This window comes from Protobothrops mucrosquamatus, unplaced genomic scaffold, assembly GCF_001527695.2.
Source record: "Protobothrops mucrosquamatus isolate PMUCROS unplaced genomic scaffold, P.Mucros_1.0 scaffold347, whole genome shotgun sequence".
Taxonomy (NCBI): domain Eukaryota; kingdom Metazoa; phylum Chordata; class Lepidosauria; order Squamata; family Viperidae; genus Protobothrops; species Protobothrops mucrosquamatus.
This window is the reverse complement of record NW_015386684.1, coordinates 1,657,674-1,681,529: the sequence shown is the minus strand read 5'-3', so window position 1 is coordinate 1,681,529 and position 23,856 is coordinate 1,657,674. Positions and strand designations below refer to the sequence as shown.

The 23,856-nt window shown below is 36.8% G+C and overlaps 1 protein-coding gene across 1 annotated transcript; it reads right to left on the bottom strand.

Annotated features, from left to right (window-relative positions):
- Positions 1 to 349: 349 nt before the first annotated feature.
- Positions 350 to 22,348, bottom strand: UBE2U (ubiquitin conjugating enzyme E2 U). The gene is made up of 10 exons (XM_015815544.1): positions 21,927 to 22,348; positions 19,917 to 19,998; positions 19,032 to 19,124; positions 18,676 to 18,728; positions 16,215 to 16,341; positions 15,060 to 15,129; positions 12,397 to 12,485; positions 9,211 to 9,292; positions 3,654 to 3,751; positions 350 to 860 (listed from the first exon to the last, which is right to left on the bottom strand). The coding sequence occupies exons 1-10, from the start codon at positions 21,993 to 21,995 to the stop codon at positions 724 to 726; spliced, it is 900 nt and encodes a 299-aa protein (XP_015671030.1). The 5' UTR covers positions 21,996 to 22,348; the 3' UTR covers positions 350 to 723.
- Between the last annotated feature and the right edge of the window lie 1,508 nt (positions 22,349 to 23,856).

Here is a 23,856-nt window from a genome sequence, read left to right as displayed (position 1 = left end):
AGGAGACAAGAATTGAAAAAGAACTCAAACTTACTGCTCATAGAGCTGGGCGCTGATTAACGCTGACGTGGAATAGCCAGATTCCCTGGAATATTGGTGCCGAAATGACATTCTTGCCAATTTGCATCAGTGATAATGCATTTCATTAACTAAAAAGGAAAAGTTGTGATGCGATGTGACTTTTACACATGAAGCCAACTTATCTTGTTTTCTCAGTTATCCATTCTTTTGTACCTTGCACTTCTGGAATTCCCTCCCATAATAATGATGAGAGACTTGTGCTCCTGGAAGCCCGGCTGAGAACATTTTTTTTTAAAGCTTTTGTGACTTTCAAAGAACCCTTCTGTTTTATTTGCTCTATGCTTCTCTGCTATATCGTCAGAATTGTTTTGTCAGTAGATGATGTAACTCTACAGTTACTTCATACTTTGGAAAGCAGTTTACACTATCTACCCTGCCATGAATAACATTAGCTTGTGCAAAACGTAAATGAATTTCTGTCCATTTGATAAAATCACCTCAGGTTTAACGGTGCTTGCATTTGGACTTTTTTTATAAACAGGGTATTCTGGCAGCTGTAATTCAGGCCGTCAAAGGCATTTTGCAATGCAAACATGGTAACAGTCAGATTCTATCTGAACTGCATGGGGTTTTCCCCAGCCAATGTCTGAATATCAACAAATAAGTACTTTTTAAAAGAGTAATAGAAGTAAAGACTGTTGTTTAATCTAATTTTTCTTGGTCAAGTTTTGTAGACCACAGAACAAGACCTTCGACTTCGTCCTCCCATTGTTCTTCATTTTTGCTTTTGTCCATCTTCTTAGATCCCACGGAAGACGTTTTTGAAGATCTAGATGCTCCTAGATAGTAGAAGTAATACAAAATGAAAAACGTGACTACATGAACTATAGTAATTGCACAATCATAGGGAAACACACAACACATTAAATTGTGTTTCTGTGAATGCAGGTGTGAGTGTGAGAGAGGCCATTTTGTAGTGCATGCAAGATTTGTCCTGTAGAGAAGTAAGTTTGTATGTTAGCATTTATTGCCAAATGATATAGCTAACTATTAGAAAACTAATATGTGTTCCCCCACCCTACTTCTAAAAATTTCCAAGACCCCATGATCACACTGAAATCTGATTATGAAATGGTAAATTTTGATGACATAATACATGGCTTTTTAAATAAAATATCTCACCAAATAAGTACATTGGTAGACAGAATACTGCTATTTGGAATAAATAAAATAAAGCAAAACTATACCCAAATCCCAACATTCTCTCCAAAGAGGGATTAAAACTGTGGCCGCATTTTCTGCTCTGGTGATCAGTCCTACATGTTCTGCAGCCTTCAGTGCCATGATTAAATAAATAAAAAAACAGATTCCCACAGACTGACAAATTACTGTATTTTTGATACATGATTTTATATTCTTAGGGCAGTAATAAAAATCATCAGGGAGAGTTCTAATGACTTCACAAAGGTTAATTATTACTGCTTATTAATTATTACTGCATATTTAGTTTCAGCCATAAAAATCATCAGTAAAAGAAATTACTAATTTATGATTTACATTGATATTCAGTTGCACACATGGCTAAGATAACCTATAACATCTGTATTTCTGCAATATGTCCTACCCTGGTTTAGTACCCAGAAACCACCAGTAACATTTGTGGGTGTGGGAGGCTCAAAAAATTCAGAATGGTAATTATGTCATTTGATTGCTGCTCTCATGTTGACATGTTGACCCATCCCACCACACCCACAGAAGTTCCTGGAAATGACATTTGGCCTAACAAATTGCAAATGGCTATTAAACCCTCACTCCTATTCTTCCGGAAGAGCCTTGGTTGACCTCAGGTCCAAATGGGGGAGTTCCACACTGGAGGTGCTGCTAGATTGCTGGCAGACTTCCCCTCCCCTCTCTTGTTCTCTGCTCTCCACCCATTCGTCTTTTTGGTTACCATATTGATGTATCTAATCTCATTGTGTTCCTTTATCATTGTTTATTTTATTGTTCTATTATTTTACTTCTGTTTACATGCCTATAATTTTTTTTCCTTCTTATAATTATAAACCATCTAGAGTAGCACTACAGTTAGATAGGCGGCAAATAAATTTAACAAATAAATAAATAAACTAAGTAAACATGGACCAAAGGGCTTCCCATTTCTTTTCCTGCTCAGCTCAAAATGGGTAATAGTTTCACAGTATGATTTCTGAAAGTTATTTCCCCCTGAATCTGTCTTTTTAAACTCTTTCCTGGAGTTCCACTATTCCAGAAATTCTGCTACATGGGTTCAGAGCTAGGGCATTTCCAGGGGCTGGGATCCTGTACAAAGAGGTCAAATAATAAATGATGACTTTCTTTCCCAAATGAATTTACCTTCCACAGATAAGATATCATCATTTTATCTTCATTATAGCGCTGCTTTAACATCTATCATTGCAAAGCTATGTGTTTCAATGATCATAGTATTGTTTTAACTGATGCTGTTGGTTAACCTGAGCTCACTGGATAAAAAATGCATTATTAAATTACATCTATATACAATTTTATAGAGGTAAGATAGGTAAGATATTGTCATTTTTTTACTGTGGGCACAACGGCACACATCAAAAATGAAATTTAGTTGCCCGCTCTCAAAGTGAAACACATACATGACACATACCTAAACATACTATGAACAACATATGTATAGACCCACATCCCTACATATACGTAGCAAATAAATATTAAATATATAGGTATTATATATGGTATAAAATAGGGTAAAGAGCATGATACTCTTGTTCTTCCTGATTTATTATAGTTAGAAGGATCAAAGTAAAACCATGAACTACATAGTTAACATATTGGCTTAAGATCCCATCAGTGTTTACATATTATTAAAAATGTAGTATTAAAATAAATATGTTGAGGTGATTTGGTCATGTAGAGAATGAATTAGGATCAAATCATGAAATAAATTTATGGAGGAAGAGTGAATTATTTAGGAGGAAGGACAAGATTAAGAATTTGTGTTTAGATAAAGCTGATGAGAACCTCAAAAAGAGACAGAGCTAAAGAGAAGGCAATATATAATGTGGTGCACGGCGATTGGCGATACAAGGATGATTTGCAAGGAGAAAAAGATGTGGAGAGGAACACTGGATGAGTTTGGTTTAAAATAGATTTCGTTACATTCCTTTTTCTTATGTCTTGCCTTTAATTTTTTTGGCTAATTATAGTGTATCTTACCCTTTTTCTATGCTCTTCGTAATTGTTGCTTATTCCCAAAGGGAACAGTGTAATAGATTGTTTGAATAAATAAAAATTACAACTTGGTAGTTGGGATGAAATGAATTACCAACAGAAGATATCATCCAAACTGTATTTTTATCTCTTTTCATTTTTATAACCACAAATTATTTTTCAATACATGGAGACAAACAAACACACAAAAAATGATACACAAAATGGTAGGATGGTGGGTGGGCTTCCTGCTTCCCTCACCCAAATGAGGTTTTTCCAAGAGTTTCATGAGTTTAAATATACTTACTTGTTTAACAGAGTAAAAAGGTCTATTTTCAGTTATAATATACTACTGTTGGTGTGTATAGAAAAATTGCAAGTTTATCCCAAAATTAGTTCTCCTCTCTTACCTGAAGGTGGGCTTGGGACAGTGCATTGGCCTGTCCAGTTTTCTAACATTAGCTGCTTCTTCTGCTTTTCAATGCAATCAGAGACAAAAACGTTATGTCTGAAATTAAAAAACAAGAAAATTAATATAACTTCAGAATATAGCAGAAATATAAGCTTATTTACTACCTGTTCAGGAATAAAAAACCAACCTTATGAATAGCTTTCACACAGGAAAAAATATTTCAGAATGCAGAAATGAAGAAGCTGGAGACTTGTTTTGCAACATATTTTACACACCATTTAGGAAAATTTAATTTAAAAAATTTAAGAGAGAAAAAAATACCCACCATAATAACCCGTGTTCTTAGAGACTTTCATTGTGGATCTACAGTATATGAGTGTGCCTTAGCACCTTGCAACAATACAGTGGTAGGAAAAGATTGTGAGAATAATTGGATTCCATTTTCAGCCAGTTACAGTTAATGATTCTATGCTTATTGTTAATCTTTATAAATTCTCAAATAACACATTAGAACCTTTAAAATGCTTTTTGTATGAAAGCATGCTAGAAAGAATCATGTGTCTCTAACAATTTTATTGAAATTGTAAAACAAGTGATGACATTTTTTATAATTTGGGACACTGTTTATAGAAAACAAAATTGATTTGAGTTATTATAATTCCCGATTTGTTGCCAGAATTTGCTTCTGGCAAAAAACAGTTAAGAAGAAGCCCTAGGAGGGAGTCCAGCTATTTTGCACATCCCTTGAGTGGCTTAATAGTTAAGGTGCTGGATTAGGATTCAGGAAACTGGTTCAAAACTACCCTCAAGATATACAGCATATTTGGGCCAGTTGCTATCATCGTGCAGTTGTGTTGAGGGAATCAAAGTGGACAGGAAACACAACATGTATTACTTTCAGCAAAGAAACAGTTCCCATAGGAATAATCACAATTTAATTACGGTATAAGGATTATGGCAAGGATGGGCCACTATGGCAATTTTAAGACCTGTGGACTTCAACTCCCAGAATTCCTGAGCCAACATGGAATTCTGGGAGTTGAAGTCCACAGGTTGTAAAGTTGCCATAGCTGTCCACCACTGGATTATGGGGATGGGAAAGAAAAGGGAAAGGAAAGGAAAGATTGCATCATATCTACACTGAACACTCCATTAATAACACATACACCCCGCCGCCTGTTCTCTTTTACTTTTCACACAAACAGAAACTCTCATTTCAGTTCAGTTATCTTTCTTCATAGGTACCTTCTTCAGTGTAATTTGTAATTTGTAGATTATTTCAAAATATTTTATTTTCTAATAGCGAAATATAAATAATGACAGTACCAATAGAAAAAATGATATTATGAAGTAAAAACCTAAATATATTATAGGGATTAAAATAAATATGACAAAAACCTCAGAGAAAAGGAATTCACAGAAAAAAGAGACAAAAGAATCATCTTGTAATTACAGATAGCAATATAAAATTTAATAGCAATAACACTGACTATTTAATAGCAAAAGTAATGGCACTTAGACTTATATACCGCTCCATAGTGCTTTACAGCATTCTATGAGCAGTTAACAATGTCAGCATATTGCCCCCAACAATCTGTCCTCATTTTACCGATCTCAGAAGGATAGAAGACTGAGTGAACCTCAAGCTCAGTTAGGATCAAGCTCAGTTAGGATCAAACTCCAGACTGTGGGCAGAGTTAGCCTGCAATACTGCATTCCAACCACTGCACCACCAGATAAGATAATAATCTTATCATTGAGACCATATAAAAACATATTGCTTCAACTTCTTGCTTTTGAAGTACTGGGACTTTTCAAAAACAGTTAACAGATTCGTGCCCTTGATCCATTTCTTAAAATGAGAAGTTCCTTCTGTAAAATTATCCCCTTTGCTGGGCTTGATTGAATTCCTGAGCCAGCCATGGTCGTAAAATTACCATAATTGCCTACCCCTGTTCTAACATGATTAGAATTTAGCTACGTTTTCCTTCGAGTTGAATTAGCGCTTTGTTGTTTTAGATTGGGGAATATCATCTCACCTTGCTGAATAGGTTGTCTTCCAATCTAAGAAGACAAAATAATGATGCTTTGGCATATTGTGGTCTCACTCTCCCAGAGCACTACCTGCTTTGGAATTTTGATAAAAACCTGCTGAATTAAAGCAGGGGATTTAGGATGTAGATATCCAAAATGTTACACTCCAAATTTCCCCTCCCTTTTTAAAATCACAATTGTTCCTCTTCCATGGACTATCCCCAAATATTTCTTTAACATCTTATATGCTCCACATAAAATACTATTTACTTGGACCCCATCTGGGGTGCTATTTATTAGGACTATAACTTACAGAGACATAAATTTCCCATATGAAAGCTAAATTTGTTTCTGTTCAGACTCAAAAGTAGAATCTATTTCATTATTAAAATGTCCATGTTACCCTCAATGGCAATCAAGTTTAATATTTCCAAATGTTATTAGCTCTAAATGCCATTGTGCCCGGGAGGCCATTATTGTTCTCCTGGGTGACCACCCTTCATAAACGTCTAAGAAGATTGCAAAATTCTTAACAATAGCGGTAGCTGTTAGAAACCATCTGGTTTCTTCCTCGTAATAATAATAATAATAATAATAATAATAATAATAATAATAATAATAATAATAATAATAATAATAATAATAATAATAAAGTTGGAAGGGACCTTGGAGGTCATTGAGTCCAACCCCCTGCTCAGGCAGGAACCCTACACCATTTCAGACAAATGGATTTTCTCACAATTTAAAAAAAAAGATGGCTTCACAAAACAGTCAACAAGTGTTGAAGTTGATGAAGCATCCCGTTATGAAGCATGTAACTAAGACAGAATAACTTGAGAGATTCGTCACAAGAAGTATCATAGCACAAGAAGTGCAATAGGAAGTCAGTGTCTGAGTTTGCCTTATTGCATTTATAGAAGCAGCATGCGCACATGGCAAAACCATCCCCTCTCCCCCCCACTGCTGCCACCACCGCTTGCGCCAGTCAGCTGAGCTGGAAATATTGGGGACAGCTGATATACGGTTTTGATGCTACTTTATTATTTTCAAGATATTTAAGTATTTTAGAAGAGTTACTGTTAATGGATTATACTTCTACCTTGAAACTGGGAACTGTTTTATTCATTCTAAACAAGTTATAAAATTTTATAGGATTATGCATATGTTCTCTTTATTAGGGACCTTAACTTCCATTCAGTATAGTTGCAATAGAAATGAAGAATGTACATTTCATAAGAAGGACAGTTTGTTTACAAGCTTTGGCTGAATTACAGCTTTTCATTGTAAAGGTACAGATAAGCACTGCTCTTGGAAGTGTACAGTGTCTTAACTTAGCCAAGTATTTGCTTTCGCTGTGTGATGGGTCCATGCATGTAAAAACTACAATCTGTTTAGTTGCCGGTATGTCCTGGGGAATCTTGTTATTTGAGGGAGGAACAAAATAATTTTACAAAAGTCTGTTTTCAACCACACGATGGCAGTAAAAGGTGGGCTTTTAACCGTCAAAAAAATTCATAGCCATTTTTTCTCAAGCTTCAATGAAATTAGTACCAAAAGTTGCATTATTTCAAAGAAAAGACAGCTTTCTCAAAGACATCTAACCTATTCTTGTTCTTTGCTAAAAAAAATTAAAAATTAAAAAATGGAAAAAAAAACCTCAGAAAAGAGACTGCTAGTTCTTGAAATGCTTTCTTGGCACACATATATTGTGTGGCACGACATAATGAAGCAATTATCAAATACATGAAACAAAGAACTTCTGTTAAGAGAAATAAAACGAGGAAGTTGTATCCAAGGAAAATTAACCCTTTCAAATAAGAGAGTCTTGTTCAAGAGAAAAACGAACCAATTTTGCCCATTTGTTTTTATCTGATTGGAAGCCCAGATTAGATTTTCTAAGGTGTCTGCCAGTTTGTGGCAACATTGCTGGGCGAAATAGCCACTTATGTATGAAATAACTGGTTGAAAACTTTTTAGTATATTCTAAAATAAATTGGCTATATTGTAGGGATAATTTACTATAATTATTCAGCTTCAGTGATCAGTAATGCTATGATTCCAGGCACACAGAGAATGTGACATCTGCTGTATATGCCTGCTTCTTAGGCCAGTGGTTCTCAACCTGTGGGTCGGGACCCCATTTGGGGTCGATCGACCATTTCACGGGGGTCGCCAAGCAAGGCTGTTCGCCATTTTTTTTGTCCGCCATTTTTTTTGTCCGCCATTTTTCCCCCCTTTTTCGGCGGGTGCCTTACCTCCCTTGGGCTGGGCCAGCTGGTGGTCGGCCTGCTCCATCTCTGCTGCTTGCCAGCTACGCCTCGGCCGGTGCAGGGGGCGGAACCACGTATGCGCGGTGCTCCCGGGCAGGGAAAGTCCTCGACTTACGACCGGTTGGGTAGTCCTCGACTTACGACCGGTTTAGTCCTCGACTTACGACTGGTTTAGTCCTTGACTTATGACCGGTTTAGTCCTTGACTTACGACCGGTTGGGGTCGCGGCATTAAAAAGGTTGAGAACCACTGTCTTAGGCTGTCTCCTTCTCCTTCTACAACTATGGGCCTCCTTCCATCTTCCCCAATCCCAGGAACCACATTACATTTGTTTTCTGGGAGACACTGAGGACACCTTCTCCCCATAAATATACACAAATCCCCAGTGTAGAAATCTTGGGTAAGTGTGTGTGTAAAGAGGAAGCTTTATGAAGGGAAAGAAAGTTGCAACACAGGATATGTACCCTCACCCTTGAAAAAGTTCAGCCAGGTTGCTAATAGGTGTAGGGTGCAGGGATTGTACAGGCCTGGTTTAAAAGATCTGCAGTGATTTCCAATTGCACTTTAAGATGTTACTATCAAAGTTCAATCCCCATTTCTGAATCCTAATTGGGAGCCTGGATTGGCTCTTATATTCAGGTTCATAATACACCTGAATATTTTATGTTTCACAAATGGATGCTCTGAATAAAATTATTCTTATTCTTAATAATAGTTTCTGGAGTTTCTATATGTAACTCCAGTAAATGCCTCTACTTACAGTAACTATAAAACCATAATTTTCACAAAAAAGGCCGGTTCTGTGAAAGAATAATAATTTGAATCTGCATACCTTTTACTTAACACTGTTATTTATTTATTTATTTGTTTGTTTGTTTGTTTATTGGATTTATATGGCTCTCAGTAACTCTGGGCAGCAGGCAAACAATAACAAACCCAATATAAGAAAAATAAAAACAATAATCCCTCACAGGCAATCAGCAGACAATCAAACAGGCAATCAAATGAGCCACTTGACAATAAATAAACAAACAAACAAACAAACAAACAGTTATGTAGTAGTTTAAGAATCAGCAGAATATGATATTGCAGCTGATGTTTAAAGGCATTCATTTAGATCTTTTTACTGATGATTTTTCACTTTGAAAATAAATCTATAACTAAATATCAAGAACTTAAAATGGATAAAATACTCATTAAACATCTTTCCTGCCATAGCTGTATACATGTGATTTTTCATAAGATACCTACAAATTTTCATCCCAGTAGCCTCTGTTCACATTCTCTGCCATCCAGTTGTAACGGTTTCCTATATACTCCGGATCTTCAAACACTGGAAGGACAATTCCAAGTAAATTTCAAATTGGAGCGCATTCCATAAAAAATGCTAACTTTCTAAACAACAAGCATCTGAATTCCTTAGATCTTCCTGTATGGCATCCAACCTGAAAGAATCTTATAAATTCACTTCAGTAAGCTATAGGAAGGAAGTAGATATAACATAACACAAACAATCTTACTGCATATGAGATTCAAAAATCTGCTGGCTTACACCGCCAGCAAAGATAAGGCAGTTGGCCCATTAGGAAAAGAACCACTGATAACATGATCTTTCCCTGCAAATAAAGCATCCACCAATTCTTTATTACGTCATAGATGGCGAAGAACAAGCATTGTTGCAAGTTAAAAATTGGAACATATTGAATGTACAGGAAACAAAATATCAGAATAATGCATTAAAGACATGAACAGAATGCTGGCAGAAAGTCAGGCAGTGAGGAGGGATACAGTGGGGAACTAGCCTTAAATCCTTATGCAGTGGCAAGGTGCACTGACCCCACCCAAGTCCCATGAAACCTTATCTGTCCTTTCTCAAGGAAAGCAAGCAGTCTGGGGAGATTTCCGTTTTACAGATAGAATACAATAAGAAAGCCAGCTTTCTTTCACATGTGGATCTGGTTGCTTGTGCCTAATAGTCAATACATTACAACACCCTAAGTTCTTGGAACTGGCAGCTGGGATTTCACATTGATGTGTACATAATAATACTAATGGTATATAATTCCATATCCCCTTTTGCCTAGTTTGATGGTACAATGGAAATTCATTCTCACCTTTATGGAAAAGCTTTATTTATATGTATATTGGAACTACATTATATTTTTAATCACACTTAAGATGTATTTAAATGTGGTTTTTTTGTAGTAAATGTAGACATCAAAAGCAGAGCAAACTTTACTAAGAAATTAGAAGACATTCATTGTCTTCACAACTGCCGCTTGGCCAATATTCAATAGGTATTTCATTAACTTAAATTGTTAAAAAACGTATCCTTCTACTATCCATTCATAAAAATTCCAAATTGTTTCACAGTCCTATATGTACATAATCAGAATACTGTAGTCCGTCATCATTCAGCTTAATGTATGTGTTGCTCGTTTTAATTCCCTTTGTATAAGCCTTTGGGAAAGAGCCACAGCTGAATGATATAACACATGCTTGGGATAAGGAAGATCTTGAATCTGACTAAGAACGCAGTTTTATTTGTGCATTCGAACTACACATATCCAGAGGCCATGGGGGGGGATTTAATGATGAGTTAAACTATGACAAATCAGATGCTGCCCGACTTCATGTTACGGCAAGTTATATTAAGCAAATTTCACTAAGAATAGCAGCTCTCTCAATGTATAATGCATATTTGCTCCATATACCCATCATCCATTATACCCATTATATAATAAAAGTCTTTAACTCACTACTGAAAATGTAGTTAATCTAAAACAATGTAATTATAAGGTTTGTGCAGAGACCACCTAGGACGCACCAAATCTAATGATTCAATGTTCTGAAAATAGCACATTCCATCTTAGGTTGGTTTGGAATAGACCTTTCTGATTCTAGAATGTGATTCAGAAAAGTCAAAATTTAAAGTTGCAAGAAGATTTTCTTTGTTATTTTTATTAAAAGCAAACAAATCCACCTGTGTGGGTATGGGCAGGTGCTTTCTCTTGATATTTTAAGTAGTGTTTAGCTATTGTGATTTAGATCTGTTTGTCTGCCTGTCATCTCACCCAATTTTTTCAGAACTTCTCTAGAAGAGCAGTCTCAAACTTGCTTTCTATGGCTTCTAGTATATTTTGTAGGGACCTAGGGTGTTGCACAGCAAGTCTAGGACACAGAGTCCCGTGAAGGACATGGGAAGTACTTCAGGGAAAGGAGCAGCCCATCTTGCTGAATCTTTGAACAACAGTGAGACATGGGAGGAGAGAGCTACATAGTTGGTCCTCCAAGGCACTGAGCAATGCCATCTGAAAATACTGTCTGCTCTCAAGGTCCAGGGCAGAGCACTGCTTCTGGTGTTGTATCAGGTATTCTTCACCTGGAGACAAGACCTAGCCAGGGAAGGACCTCTCTGCCAGCCAAGCAGTGGGAATTGGTGGACAACAGCCTAATCAAGGAACCGCCAACACTAACAGAGCAAGCCACCTGTATATAAATAGAGAGCAAATTGCCACTCCCTTCTAGCACTGATGATGTTACCTACAGTAGCTGGGTAATGAAATGTCTGCAAGAAAACTACCAAACTCAGAGAGCATCAAGGACCCCACTGTGGGATGGTTAAGCAGGTGAGCAAGCAAGATTTCTCTGCTAAGCAAAGGAAGGAAGACGGGACTATGACAGGCAGAGTGAAGAGAAAGTGACCTAGAAAATGACAAAAGGGAGGAAAATCCACATGCTCCATATGGGAGAAAAAGAAAGAGAAAAACAGGGATGGGCTTTGCGTCCCGTTGGGAGAAGGGCGGGATATAAATCAAAATAAATAAATAAATAAATAAATAAATTTTAGTAATAAAACCAAATTTGGTATTTTGTTTACTGAAAATACTGCTAACTAAGTCACCAAAGTGAAATGCTGTTTCACAGTACTCCTTCACAAATAGCTGTGTTCCACAACAAGGTTTTTTAATGTACTAAATGTATGTGTAATGGCACACCAGGAATCTTTTTTCATTTTCTTATCTTTTTGACTGACTGAAGTTTTTTATATCTCCATAAGTAAAGGCTTCAGCGTTGCATTCCTCATTCCTAGTTTTGAACTAGTCATTATGACATTCATGATGATTTGAATTTGAGACCTCTGGAATACGCTGCCTTCTTTTTAAAACAACACAATTCTGCATTTGTCCATAAGAAAAAAATCATAAAGTTCCAATATATATATAGCAATACTTCTATTAGCAGCAACCACATTGTCACACAATTTTAAAGCTTCTCCCCCCAAAAAAAATCTTTCTGAAAGTCCCTATAGGCTGCAACTTCCATACTGCGGGGCAGGGCATCATCATATGAAAGATCTATTTGATTTATTTACATTTTGTGCAAAATCAGAGCTGCTCTTTTTAATTAAAAAAAAACCCCAAAACATCAGCTTACCTGGTTGTTTAAAATCTTCAGCAGGTCTTGATGTGGCAATTTTAAACCATGTTATATAATATTCTTCATATGAGACCCCTGTTGCCTTTCTGAAAATATACATTTGGAAGAAAGGATTATCTGTAACTAGCGTATGGAAATAGTTATGGGGCAGACATTTTTCTGCAGAACATTTCACCAAGGAGAAAGAACAGTGGTTTAAAGGGTGACACTGCTTCCAATTTCAGTACAAATGGAATACAATGATTATAAAAAGTTCATACTTTCCTGTTAAAATGCTAGGTTTATGAAATATATATAAAAACCGCCTAATACTTTGTTGAAGCACCTTTTGATTTTATGATAGAATTCAGTCTTTTGGGTTTGGAGTCTATCCGCATGGCTTGGGAATCTTTGCCCTCCTAAGATTAAAATGTATTCTATTGCTCCTCGGGGTGCTAAAATCTATAGGCATTATTTAGTTCATGCTGGATGTATTTTGTAAAAGAGTTCTGCCTGAGAGTTGTAGGATTAGGTATGTCATACTAAATGAGCCAGCTATTTGATAAAGAAGTCAAAGAGAACTGTGTTTATGCTTGTAATTGTCCCCCCCTTCTCTTCTGCGTGCTTATTTCTGATTTCAACACACATCAATGAGACTCTAAAGAAGAAAATGCCAAGCATGCTATTGTATGAAATGACAAGATTCTGGAGCATAATCATCACATTATTCCTGCTTTATTTGAAGTCCTTGCATTGATATCTTTGGCTGTTGCTGTCCTGTTCAATGTCAGCAGCAGCTCATTAAGGGCTTTATAACTTTGCCTTTCTTTGAAACTGTGAGAAATTGTTCTGCTATGAACCCTTCTTTGGCCACTGACAACAACACTGATTGACACATTTTTACTTTCCTAATGCCACCAGCATTAAAGATGTTTGGTCTCCCAGCCTCCACACCACTCTACCATAGACAGGTAGTCCTCTTGATCAATCACTCGCTCGCTGATCATTCAAAGTTATGATGGTGCTGAATAGAATAGAGTAGAATAACAGAGTCGGAAGGGACCTTGGAGGTCTTCTAGTCCAACCCCCTGCTGAGGCAGGAAACTGTACCATTTCAGACAAATGGTTGTTCAATCTCTTCTTAAAAACTTCCAGTGTTGGAGCATTCACAACTTCTGGATGCAAGTTGTTCCACTGATGAATTGTTCTAACTGTTAGGAAGATGTGCTTTTCTCATGCGACGCAGAAAATGCAGGCACTGCTGTGCCTGCTGCACCAGTGTCTTATTGTTGAGCATCCAAGCTCAGCATTTTCATATTGTGTTGGAGGTTGTAAGCTATTGGCATAGAACACAATGTTAGGAATGCCCAATTAGCTAGTTCTTTTGGTTAAACTTTTTTTTGAAGAGTTTTGGAAAACGTTATGTAACAGTATTTTATGAGAAATCCTGCTGATATACTTGATGGGATATTGATAATTATTGCCAACATTTCCTATGGCATATACTATACATCAGTGTGGTATAGAAATGATAACCTTCCTGTTGTTAGATACCAGGTTTGTTATTACATAACTCTCAAAAATTACAATACATACTTCACTGGATCACTGATATTAACCGTCTATCTCAAAAACTGACATAACATATAGCTTTGAAGAAGCATATAATATTGGGGAAAGTTAATTGAATATTATCAGTTTCTTATCTATATTAAAATGTATTTCCTATTATATTACCTTTTACTTTTTCAAATGAAATTGTAGATAATATTGAACATGGATATCTAAAATGTTTGTAGTTCTCCTTAAGATTAAACATGTAACCTATCTTTTAGCGTTTGACTCTCTTTTAAAATTAAAAAAAACTTTAAGGAAGCAAAATGGTTCACCATAGTTAGATATATTTATGTGTATATAAATATGTGATTTATTCAAGTTAAAATGTATTTTTGAAGGCTTCTTTGATTATCAGGAAGGCCTGCTGCTAAGTTACTGTTTGGGATCAGTTATATAAGTCACATCTTGCCAATTCTCAAAACTGGATGCTGGCCCATTTCCATGCCTGAACAGTTTGAAGTCCAAAATCTTCTTTTAGCTCATGCCCAGATTTTGTAGGCTTCATAAAATGTCATGCTTTATGTCTATTTTCCATATGATGCTAGACAGGCAAGACGAAGGAGAGACAATTTTTTTGGTGATGCCACACTAAGCAGTGTTTCTCCAAGCAGAATTTCCTCTGATATATTTCTGGAGCAATAGAAGATCTTGTATTGAGAATGTTTTTAATTTGTTCTGTTCCTACCATGTTTCCCCAAAAATAAGACCGGGTCTTATATTAATTTTTGCTCCAAAGGAGGCCTTCGGGCTTATTTTACGGTTAGGTCTTATTTTCAGAGAAATATGGTACTAGATGTATCCATCTACCTGACAATCTTAACTGGGGCTTATTTTGGGGGTCAGGCTTATATTACGAGCACCCTGAAAAATCATGCTAGGGCTTATTTTCCTGGCTGGGTCTTATTTTCAGGGAAACACGGTATTTATGGCTTTATACTAACACTGCTAGAAAATTTTACTTTCAGATGAAATGCTGCTTTTCAAAGCACATATAAATTATTCAGGTATTCAAATAATAATGTATAGCATTACAACAATTGTGAGCTTAACGGTGTGTCATTTACCTGTGCGAGCTCGGTTCTTTTGATTTTTCATAAAACTTGATTGAAGTTGTATCCCAATCTTTGGCAATAGCTGGACAAGAAAAGAAGTTTTAAAAATGCCTATTTGTTGTGAACATTTTATAGTCCAATACTGTAAAATAACAAAGACTTTATTGAGCCACACATAATTGCAACTAGAAGATTCCAGTGGCTTTACTACCAGTAATGAAAAGAATATTTTTAAATATGAGGTGAGCGCTGAAATGAGACTGTTGTCACAACAGCGATAGGATTAGTAACTATAAGGAGGTACGGTTACAATAATTTAAATTATACAGACTCATTATGTGGAGATAATACTTTATTTGATCTTACTGGCAGAATAACTTATTAGCAGTTCTAATGCTCATGAAGCTCTGGATCCAATTCCACAGTTTTGGCAGCTAAGACCTTTTATTTATGGTTCAGCTGTGGGATTACCCAAAAGCATATACAGGTAGTTCTTGACTTATGACCATAATGGGACTTCCCCATTATTGTTGTAATGATCGTTGTAAAGCGGATCACCCACGAACCAACCGGATTCTATGACCTTTTTTGTGGCAATCGTTAAGCAAACATGATAGTTGTAAAGTGAACATGGCAGTTGTAAAGCAAATGCCACTGTCATAAAGTGAAACCATTGTTCACTATGGGCTGTTTTTGCCAAAAACTGGAAGTAAATGCCACTCTTCGGCAAAGATGTCATAAACGACAGTCACGTGACTGCAGGATTCTGCAAACAGCCATAAATGAAGGCTAGTTGCTGAGTGCCCAACATGCAGTCACAGAAGTGTGGAAGGGGGCAGCTATTGGAACTTTGGAATCGGCTTTTAAGTAGCCATAACTTTGAACAATCGCTAAGTGTAAGTCGAGGACTACCTGCATGTACACATCTCCCTCTCTCTCCTCTGGCTGCCTGCCTTTACTGGATCAGAGTGGTAGATATCAATGAGAAAAATTTCATCTTGCAGCTCAAGTTACATTGCCAAGGATACTAATTAAAATTTATGACAGTGGATATAAAATAGTGTTTTTTTTTAAAAGAATGCAATTCAAATAGTTTCTTCTAAAACTCCCCATCGTGCAGAAAGAATTTATCTACAACTAATAACATAAAGCACAAGCATTTATTACCTTCGAGTTGCTTGCTATTTGTGACACACTGTACAACTTTTTCTCTGTATAGGCGATAATTTGTCCTCAGCATTTGAGCTGCCTCCAGGTTCACGGCATTGTTCAGAACAGGATTAGACAACAAAACCTGTATGAAAATACATGCATATATCAATCTGCAAAGCTTTATTGATTACAAATTCAACCAGCCACAGGTAGTCCTCGACTTGTGATCACAATAGGGTCCAAAATTTCCACTGCTAAGCAAGGCAGTTCTTTCATGAGTTTTGCCTCACTTACGGCCTTTTTTTTTTTGCCACAGATGTTAAGTCAGGGGTCTTCAAACTTGGCCCTTTTATGACTTGTGGACTTCAACTCCCAGAATTCCTCAGCCAGGCACGCTGGCTGAGGAATTATGGGAGTTGAAGTCCACAAGTCATAAAAGGGCCAAGTTTGAAGACCGCTGTTTTAAGTGAATCTTGCTTCTCCCATTGACTTTGCTTCTGGGAAGCAGTGGGAAGATTTCAGAGGGTGATCACATGACCTGGGAACATTGCAACTGTCATAAATACATGCCAGTTGCCAAGCATCCAAATTTTGATCCCGTGATCATGGGGATGCTGTAACAGTTATTAAGTGGGATAACTGTTTATAATGCACTTTTTTCAGTGCTGTTGTAACTTACAATGATCACTAAATGAATGGTTTGCAAGTTGAAGAGTACCTGAAATTTAACACTATTTACAATAAATGGCTTTGTTGGGGTAGCCATGGCAGTTGGAAGGCATGAATCCTGCTTTTCATAGAGATAGAAAACTTACAGAAGGTTGATACTTTTCTTTCCACTCTACTCTAACCTTGGCTGTGTAGCAGACACAAATTATGATCCCGTGATCATGGGGATGCTGTAACAGTTATTAAGAATATATGAATATATGGGGAACATGAAAAAGTCAGCATTTCTTCTTTGGATGCATCCAATTCAGAATGGAATATTGGACTTGCTATACATTTGATCAGATATTGATAACTATTGGAGGATATAAAATATAAATATATATATTTATATATAAAAAATATAAAAAAGCTCCACATATTCATTTCTGAAGGAAGGATAGAAACATTTATAATAATTTCTTGAGTGCCAGGAGGAGAGGGAACCATCCCTTTCATTCTAGTTATGATTCAAAGAGTGATAGCAGCTCAAAGAAAATTCATTTTTTTTTTAATGCAATGGTAGTCCTTATTTCACCAAAGGAAGTTGGAAACTCCCTTTCCAATGTGGAAACAGAATCTTTCCAATAAGTGCAGTGTCCCATTTTCCTAAGATATACAAGAGCAGATCCTAGACGGGTAGGAGTTAAAATTATGCAACAATTTAAAGAACATCTTTAACAATAGAAAATAATCCCCTGTAGTGCATTATATTTATTACTCAAGAGAACATTGGTAGAAAAAAAAAAGCTGAAAGAGCAGTGCCCCTTGCTGGATGGACCCTGACTTCCTTCAGAGCAACAAATATAGGAAAATATGGCATTAGAGATATCCTGCTATAATTTTATTTATTTGTTAAATTTATATGTCAGCCATCTTGCTATTCAAATCTATGGATGCGGGAACCTCATGCCTTAACAAACATTCCCAAAATGTTTCTATAGCTTTCTCATTGACAGAAGAAAGAGACATTTATTTGAGGAAGACTCTATCCCTAAGAGAAAGTGCTGTGGTGAAAATAAAAGTGTGTAACATGTAATTAAAAAGCTTTCCTTGGACATGTATCTCATGTATCTGAGATAAGCTTAACTCTTGATGACTTTATGGACATATCCATGCTTTCTCTTTTTAAAATGATTTTTATTAATTTTTAAACAAGTATATAAAAATAACACAAATTGATAGTTAATAAGCTGGGAAAAAGAAAAAGCAAGCAAGCAATGGCAAAGCAAAAAATTTAAGAAAAGAAAGAAAAAAGGGCAAAGAAGGGGCTTCTAATATTCTTCATTTAATCTCTCTCGCTGTAAAGTTACATCATGACTCTCTTTTTAAAAAAAATTCTTTAATTAGAATTTAAAGAATTGCATACTCTGTGTGGGTCCAAGGAAGAAGAATGTTTTTTTGTCTTCAGTCCTACTGATCTGACAAACTGTTAACTAGAACTGGGAACCTCAAAAGTAACTTATGAAAAGAACTAAAGGAAACTAAGGGAAAAAAATAACAATTTTACTGGATTAGTGCAAATGCCTTGTGTGAGCTTATGCTGCTGTGAAGTTCCTAGTATTACAAAAATAAACCAAGTCTACTTCTCCCATAAACAAAAGAAAATTAAGGAAAGAAATCAAACATAGTAAGCAAGAATGGACCTATCATTCATCTTATCATCAGTAACACTTCAATCACAAGGTAAACAATTTCAATAGATCTTTTAGGTGTGTTCCAGAGGGTCTAAGACCTAGGTGAACCTATTTTCTGTTTTTGTAATTACAAATTTGACCTCGAAAAGAATGATTATACGATTTAAGACGTGCAATGTGAGATCTGTAAAGAGTTATGTAGGTTTTAATCTCTACAAGAAAGATTTTACAAAATGTTAACATTTAGCTTATGTGGTTTTTATTTATTCTGAATATTTTATATGACAAAAATATGGATTCATTATTAATTTGATATAGTGCATTTACACCAAAGCAGATAAAAATCAAAATTATGAAAACAATATACAAACTACTATGATTGTAAGTAGCTGTTATATTACTCTGGAAAACAACCCCTACCAGAAGAGCAGTAAGTTGTTTTTGATCAGTTACATATGAAGGACACTGTCCTTAATAATACCCTTACCATTGGGATGGAAAGGAATAGTGGTGAATGTGATAGTTGGAGGCACGGCATTGTAGTTTGCACAATATTTCAGTGACAGCTGAAGCTCAGCACCTAATATAATATATAAAAATATATAGGTATTATATTGTATGCCAGGTAGAGGGAGCCTGTAAATATGAATTCACAAGTGTTCTTTGACTTAATTTTACAGCAACCCCAGGTGAATCTCAAAAGCCTCTGGAAACAATCCATTTGGGTTTCTAGAAAAGTGACCTTTGGTATACCTTGTAAGGAGGAAATATCATCAAAAAATAGGAGGCGCAAGACAAAAATCATTTGCCTGATTTCATCCACCACTTGCTTCACCCATTTACCAAATGGCATGAAACGCAACTCTCATTACAATAGTGTTTGTCAACCCCAACAACTTTAAGATATGTGGATTTCAACTCCCAGAATTCTACCTTAGAGTTGCTGAGATTGAGAAACACTGCATTAGGGAATGGTGGTTCTTGAAATTAAGACTGTCCATCCTTGACTCTGGAAGGATTTATACAGCCTAAAATAATGTGTATTTGTTGGAAATGAATAGACTTTTCTTCAACAGTAAACAGTATAGAAGATTGAAGTCTTACAAAAATATCTGTTGTGATGCAAACAGAGGGTGCATACATTTCAGTACCCCTAATGCCATAAAACAAGGTTGCCTTCTTATGTTCTTATTTTTATTCCTTGCTACTTCCACCTTCAATATTTGATAGTTCAGTATTTCCATCATTTAAGTATTCTATTCTATAACTTCAACTTCAATGAGTGCTTTCTGCACTCTCTGATTTCATCCATGTTGTTTAGGGAGTGCAATACCACTTGTACATTGTGACATTTCTAGGAAAGAGTAGCCACCTTCCCATAAGGTATCCTTCAGCCCTCCAATTTCAGCTATCCATTCCATCCAATTGTCCTCCACAGGCATAACAGAAATGCCCTAAAGAAAGAAAAGATAACAAATGGTTTTGGCTTCAGTGACATAAAGTAAAATAACTCATGACAACTCTGTAGACACTAACAATAATACAAATGTGGTTTGCAAATGCCCTTTTGTCATATAACTTTCTAACTTTTCTGTCTACCTTCCAGCCTTGAGGTTTCCTTAAGGTTTGCCACGGGTTCTGCTTGCAATTTTTCTAAACAGTCTTCTGTTTCAAAGATCTCCCATCATCCATTTCCTAATCAGACCTATTTCTACTCAGCATTCAAGCCCAGACAAATTTTGTCAGAAGTTTGCACTTCTTGTTGATTGACTTATTCATGGTTAATGGATATCATCTCTCTTCCTCTTTCTGGTCCCAGAGAAATGATTGTGCATTGATTTATATAGATTTTGATATTGTTGCAATCATCTGACTGTTAGGAGTATAGCACAATCTCCATGCTAATGATATGTAGTACAAAATAACCGAAGAATTAAAATTATTTTCAAACAGAATTAAACTGAAATAGAACAACATATAAAAGTTCCAAAGGTCCTGTCTAACTAGCTACAATACCTGCCCCCCAGCACTAGTTCTGGAAAGCTAATAAAGCTAGGCAGCATTCTAAAAACAACCCATTTTGGAAGGGCTGTTCAGAATACTGGGCTCATGGAGAAATGTCTCCTTGTGGTCTTAGCTCTCTTAATGTCAATGGTAGGGGCGGTCCAAAAGCATTTTTCCCAGAATACAGGATGGGTTGACTCTAGCTGAAAAAGAGGCTCCTTAAAGTATCTCCAAGACATATAGGGCTTTTTAAGTCAAGAGCCAAACTTTAAATTTCATCTGGAAACCTACAGGTGACCATTGTATGCCTCTAGTACCGGGGGAGATATGCTTAGCACAGTGGTTCTCAACCTTTTTAATGCCGCGACCCTCAACCGGTCATAAGTCGAGGACTAAACCGGTCATAAGTCGAGGACTAAACTGGTCGTAAGTCGAGGACTACCCAGCTGGTCGTAAGTCGAGGATTTTCCCTGCCCGGGAGCGCCGTGCATGCGTGGTTCCGCCCCCTGCGCCGGCCGAGGCGTAGCTGGCAAGCAGCAGAGACGGAGCAGGCCGACTACCAGCTGGCCCAGCTCAAGGGAGGTAAGGCACCTGCCGGAAAAGGGGGGAAAAAATGGCGGACAGCCTTGCTTGGTGACCCCCGTGAAATGGTCGATCGACCCCAAATGGGGTCGCGACCCATAGGTTGAGAACCGCTGGCTTAGCATGTCTGGAACAAGTTAACATACAGGCCACTGCATTTCATATCAGCTGCTCCGTTAAAAATTAATTTCAAATGAACAACAGTTCATCCTTACAGACAAACTACAGGAACAGTGATTTGTTTAAACTTTGGTTTAGGAGAAAGTGAAGAAGCTGTCAGAGGGAAGGAAGGAAGGAAGGAAGGAAGGAAGGAAGGAAGGAAGGAAGAAGGGAGGGAGGGAGGGAGGAAGGAAGATTGTATCAGAGAATGGCATCTTAGTCATGTCTGGTTCTACCCCCACCTACTTCTAGCTTTAGACTTAACCACTGAGTAATTGCCAACTAACTACCTCTGGGGGAAAGAGGCTCTTAAAAGGAAAACAAACAAAAAAATGCTTGTCAGCTCTGAAGACTGATAGACTAGTAGAGAGCAGATCCTGAAGCTCTGTCATATACTCATTATTCTAATACAGTGTTGATGGTCTTGACTCTTATAAGCAAAATAGAAGACATTAAAATGATGCTGTTCCATAGGGCCTTTGGGGAGGAGAACCCTATTTCTATGAGGACTTCCTATGGATAAGAGTTCATTTTATTTGCCTGTTTTCTGTTTGTAGGATGGTAAGCCGCCTTGGATGCAAGGAACAGGCAGCAGACTGATGCCCATGCTAGATAATAAGGAATAAATTCTACTCACAAATATATTTGCCTGCTTGAACTCCACAAACTCTCTTTCCAACAGTAAGAAAGCTCTTGAATGCAACATATTCTCAGGAGCCTCTTATTCTTCTCTTGTAGTTTCACTCAGACGACAATTTTGCATTCAAGTGGAGCCAGCAGAATGAATAGGTAATTGGGAAAAAGTGGCAGAAAAAAAAAAAACTACAGGATTTTCCCTTTTTCATCTGGAATTGAAATGGATTTGAGCCTAATAGTGAACACCTTGCCAACAGGCCTGAGGCTCACCCCAAAAAGAAAATTCTCTATACTTCTATTAGGTAATTATATTTGAAGGAGCAGGCAAAAAAATATCTCCATTCCTTGCTTTTCACAGCTGAACTGCTACAAGCATAGCCTTTGTAGGAAGCATGGAGAAGCGGAGTATGAAGCAAGCCAGGCTTTGTGTACAGAGAATGTAACCAAGCAACCAGTTTTTTATTTCCTCAAGGGAGACAGTTCCCTGTCTTAACTCTCTTCTCCCTTTCAACCAATCGGTACCAGTTTTGCTTTCGCCCTTGTGTTGAACACCAATCGTGACAGCTCTTCCATTCAAACATTGAAACTGAAACCCAGGAAGTACTCAGAGATGCCAGTCGAAGCAAAGGTGTATTTACTTTTCTGTCAAGGAGTGAGTGCATCTTATCCGAATAACGCTTGGCCATGAGATAATTATAGGAGAAAAATTCTCACATTGCTTTCCCAGTTAAGTATGCAAGTTTGGTCTGTGGAAAGTTACAGAAAGAACTGCTGCTGACCACCCTGAGAAAATTGGTTAAAGAGAAGCAAGATGTAACCTTGAGATGCTTGTGCTACTGATTAAAGGAAGAAATAAGCATTTAATGTTTTAATCACTATATAAGATGTATATATGATTTTTTTTTCCAGATTTGGAGGATTTGGAGTTTTCTGGGCTTTTCTTGGAAAGATTCTGAATAATAAGCTTGTATTTCCAGCTTATTGTTAGAAACTCAGCTAAGCATTTCACTCCTCCAGCTTTTACTCTGGAATAGTTGCTACCTCCTGATTTTAAGTTTAAGAAGTTTAAGAATCTGCAGTTTAAGAATCTTAAGTTTAAGAATCTGCAGCTGCCTGGGATTTATAATAATAATTTTATACATATAAGTTCTCTTCACCTACCAACAGTAACTGGGACTAGCACCTCTGTCACTAAGCAATACAGTCATAAGGTGCAATGTCAAGTGACCTTGCTGCTTATGAAAATATGGCACTTCCCGTTGCTGTCACTAAGTGAATCAGTAGGTTGTTAAGTGAAGACCTCACATTTGCCATTTGTGACCTCCTGCTGGCTTCCTCATTTACTTTGCTTGTCAGAAGCTGGTAGCGAAGGTCACAAATGACAATCACACAACCACATAATGTTGCAATCTCATAAGTGAACCAATCAACTTGCCCAATTTGCAATCACGTAGTCATAGAGACTGTGACTGTGCTTCACACTATCCAATGATATAAAAAGGCTTCATTCCTATTGATATCACCATATCATTGAAGGTGTCTCTTATAGTAAACACATTTGTTGTCTCCTTCCAGTGATGAGCCCTCAGGGCAAAAAGAAATTGCTCTGTATCCAACTGGCCTCTTTCCTTCCGTGCTTGGAATATAAATTGTATTATATTCATCTAGCTCAGAGATCTCTGCTGCTTCACACAGAGGAAGCCAATTCCCACAGATACATACAATGTTTGGTCTCACCTGTCATTAACACATTGTTACACATCAGAGAATACACATATTTGAAGAAATGTACTTATTAAAATCAAATCAGAAGAATCACACTTCTTTAGGGAATTTAATAACATAGAGGTGGGTGTTGTTTTATTTGTTTTTTGATTTCGATAGCCATCCATCTCAACAAGTGTCTCTGGTCAGTGCACCTCTTAAGAAAT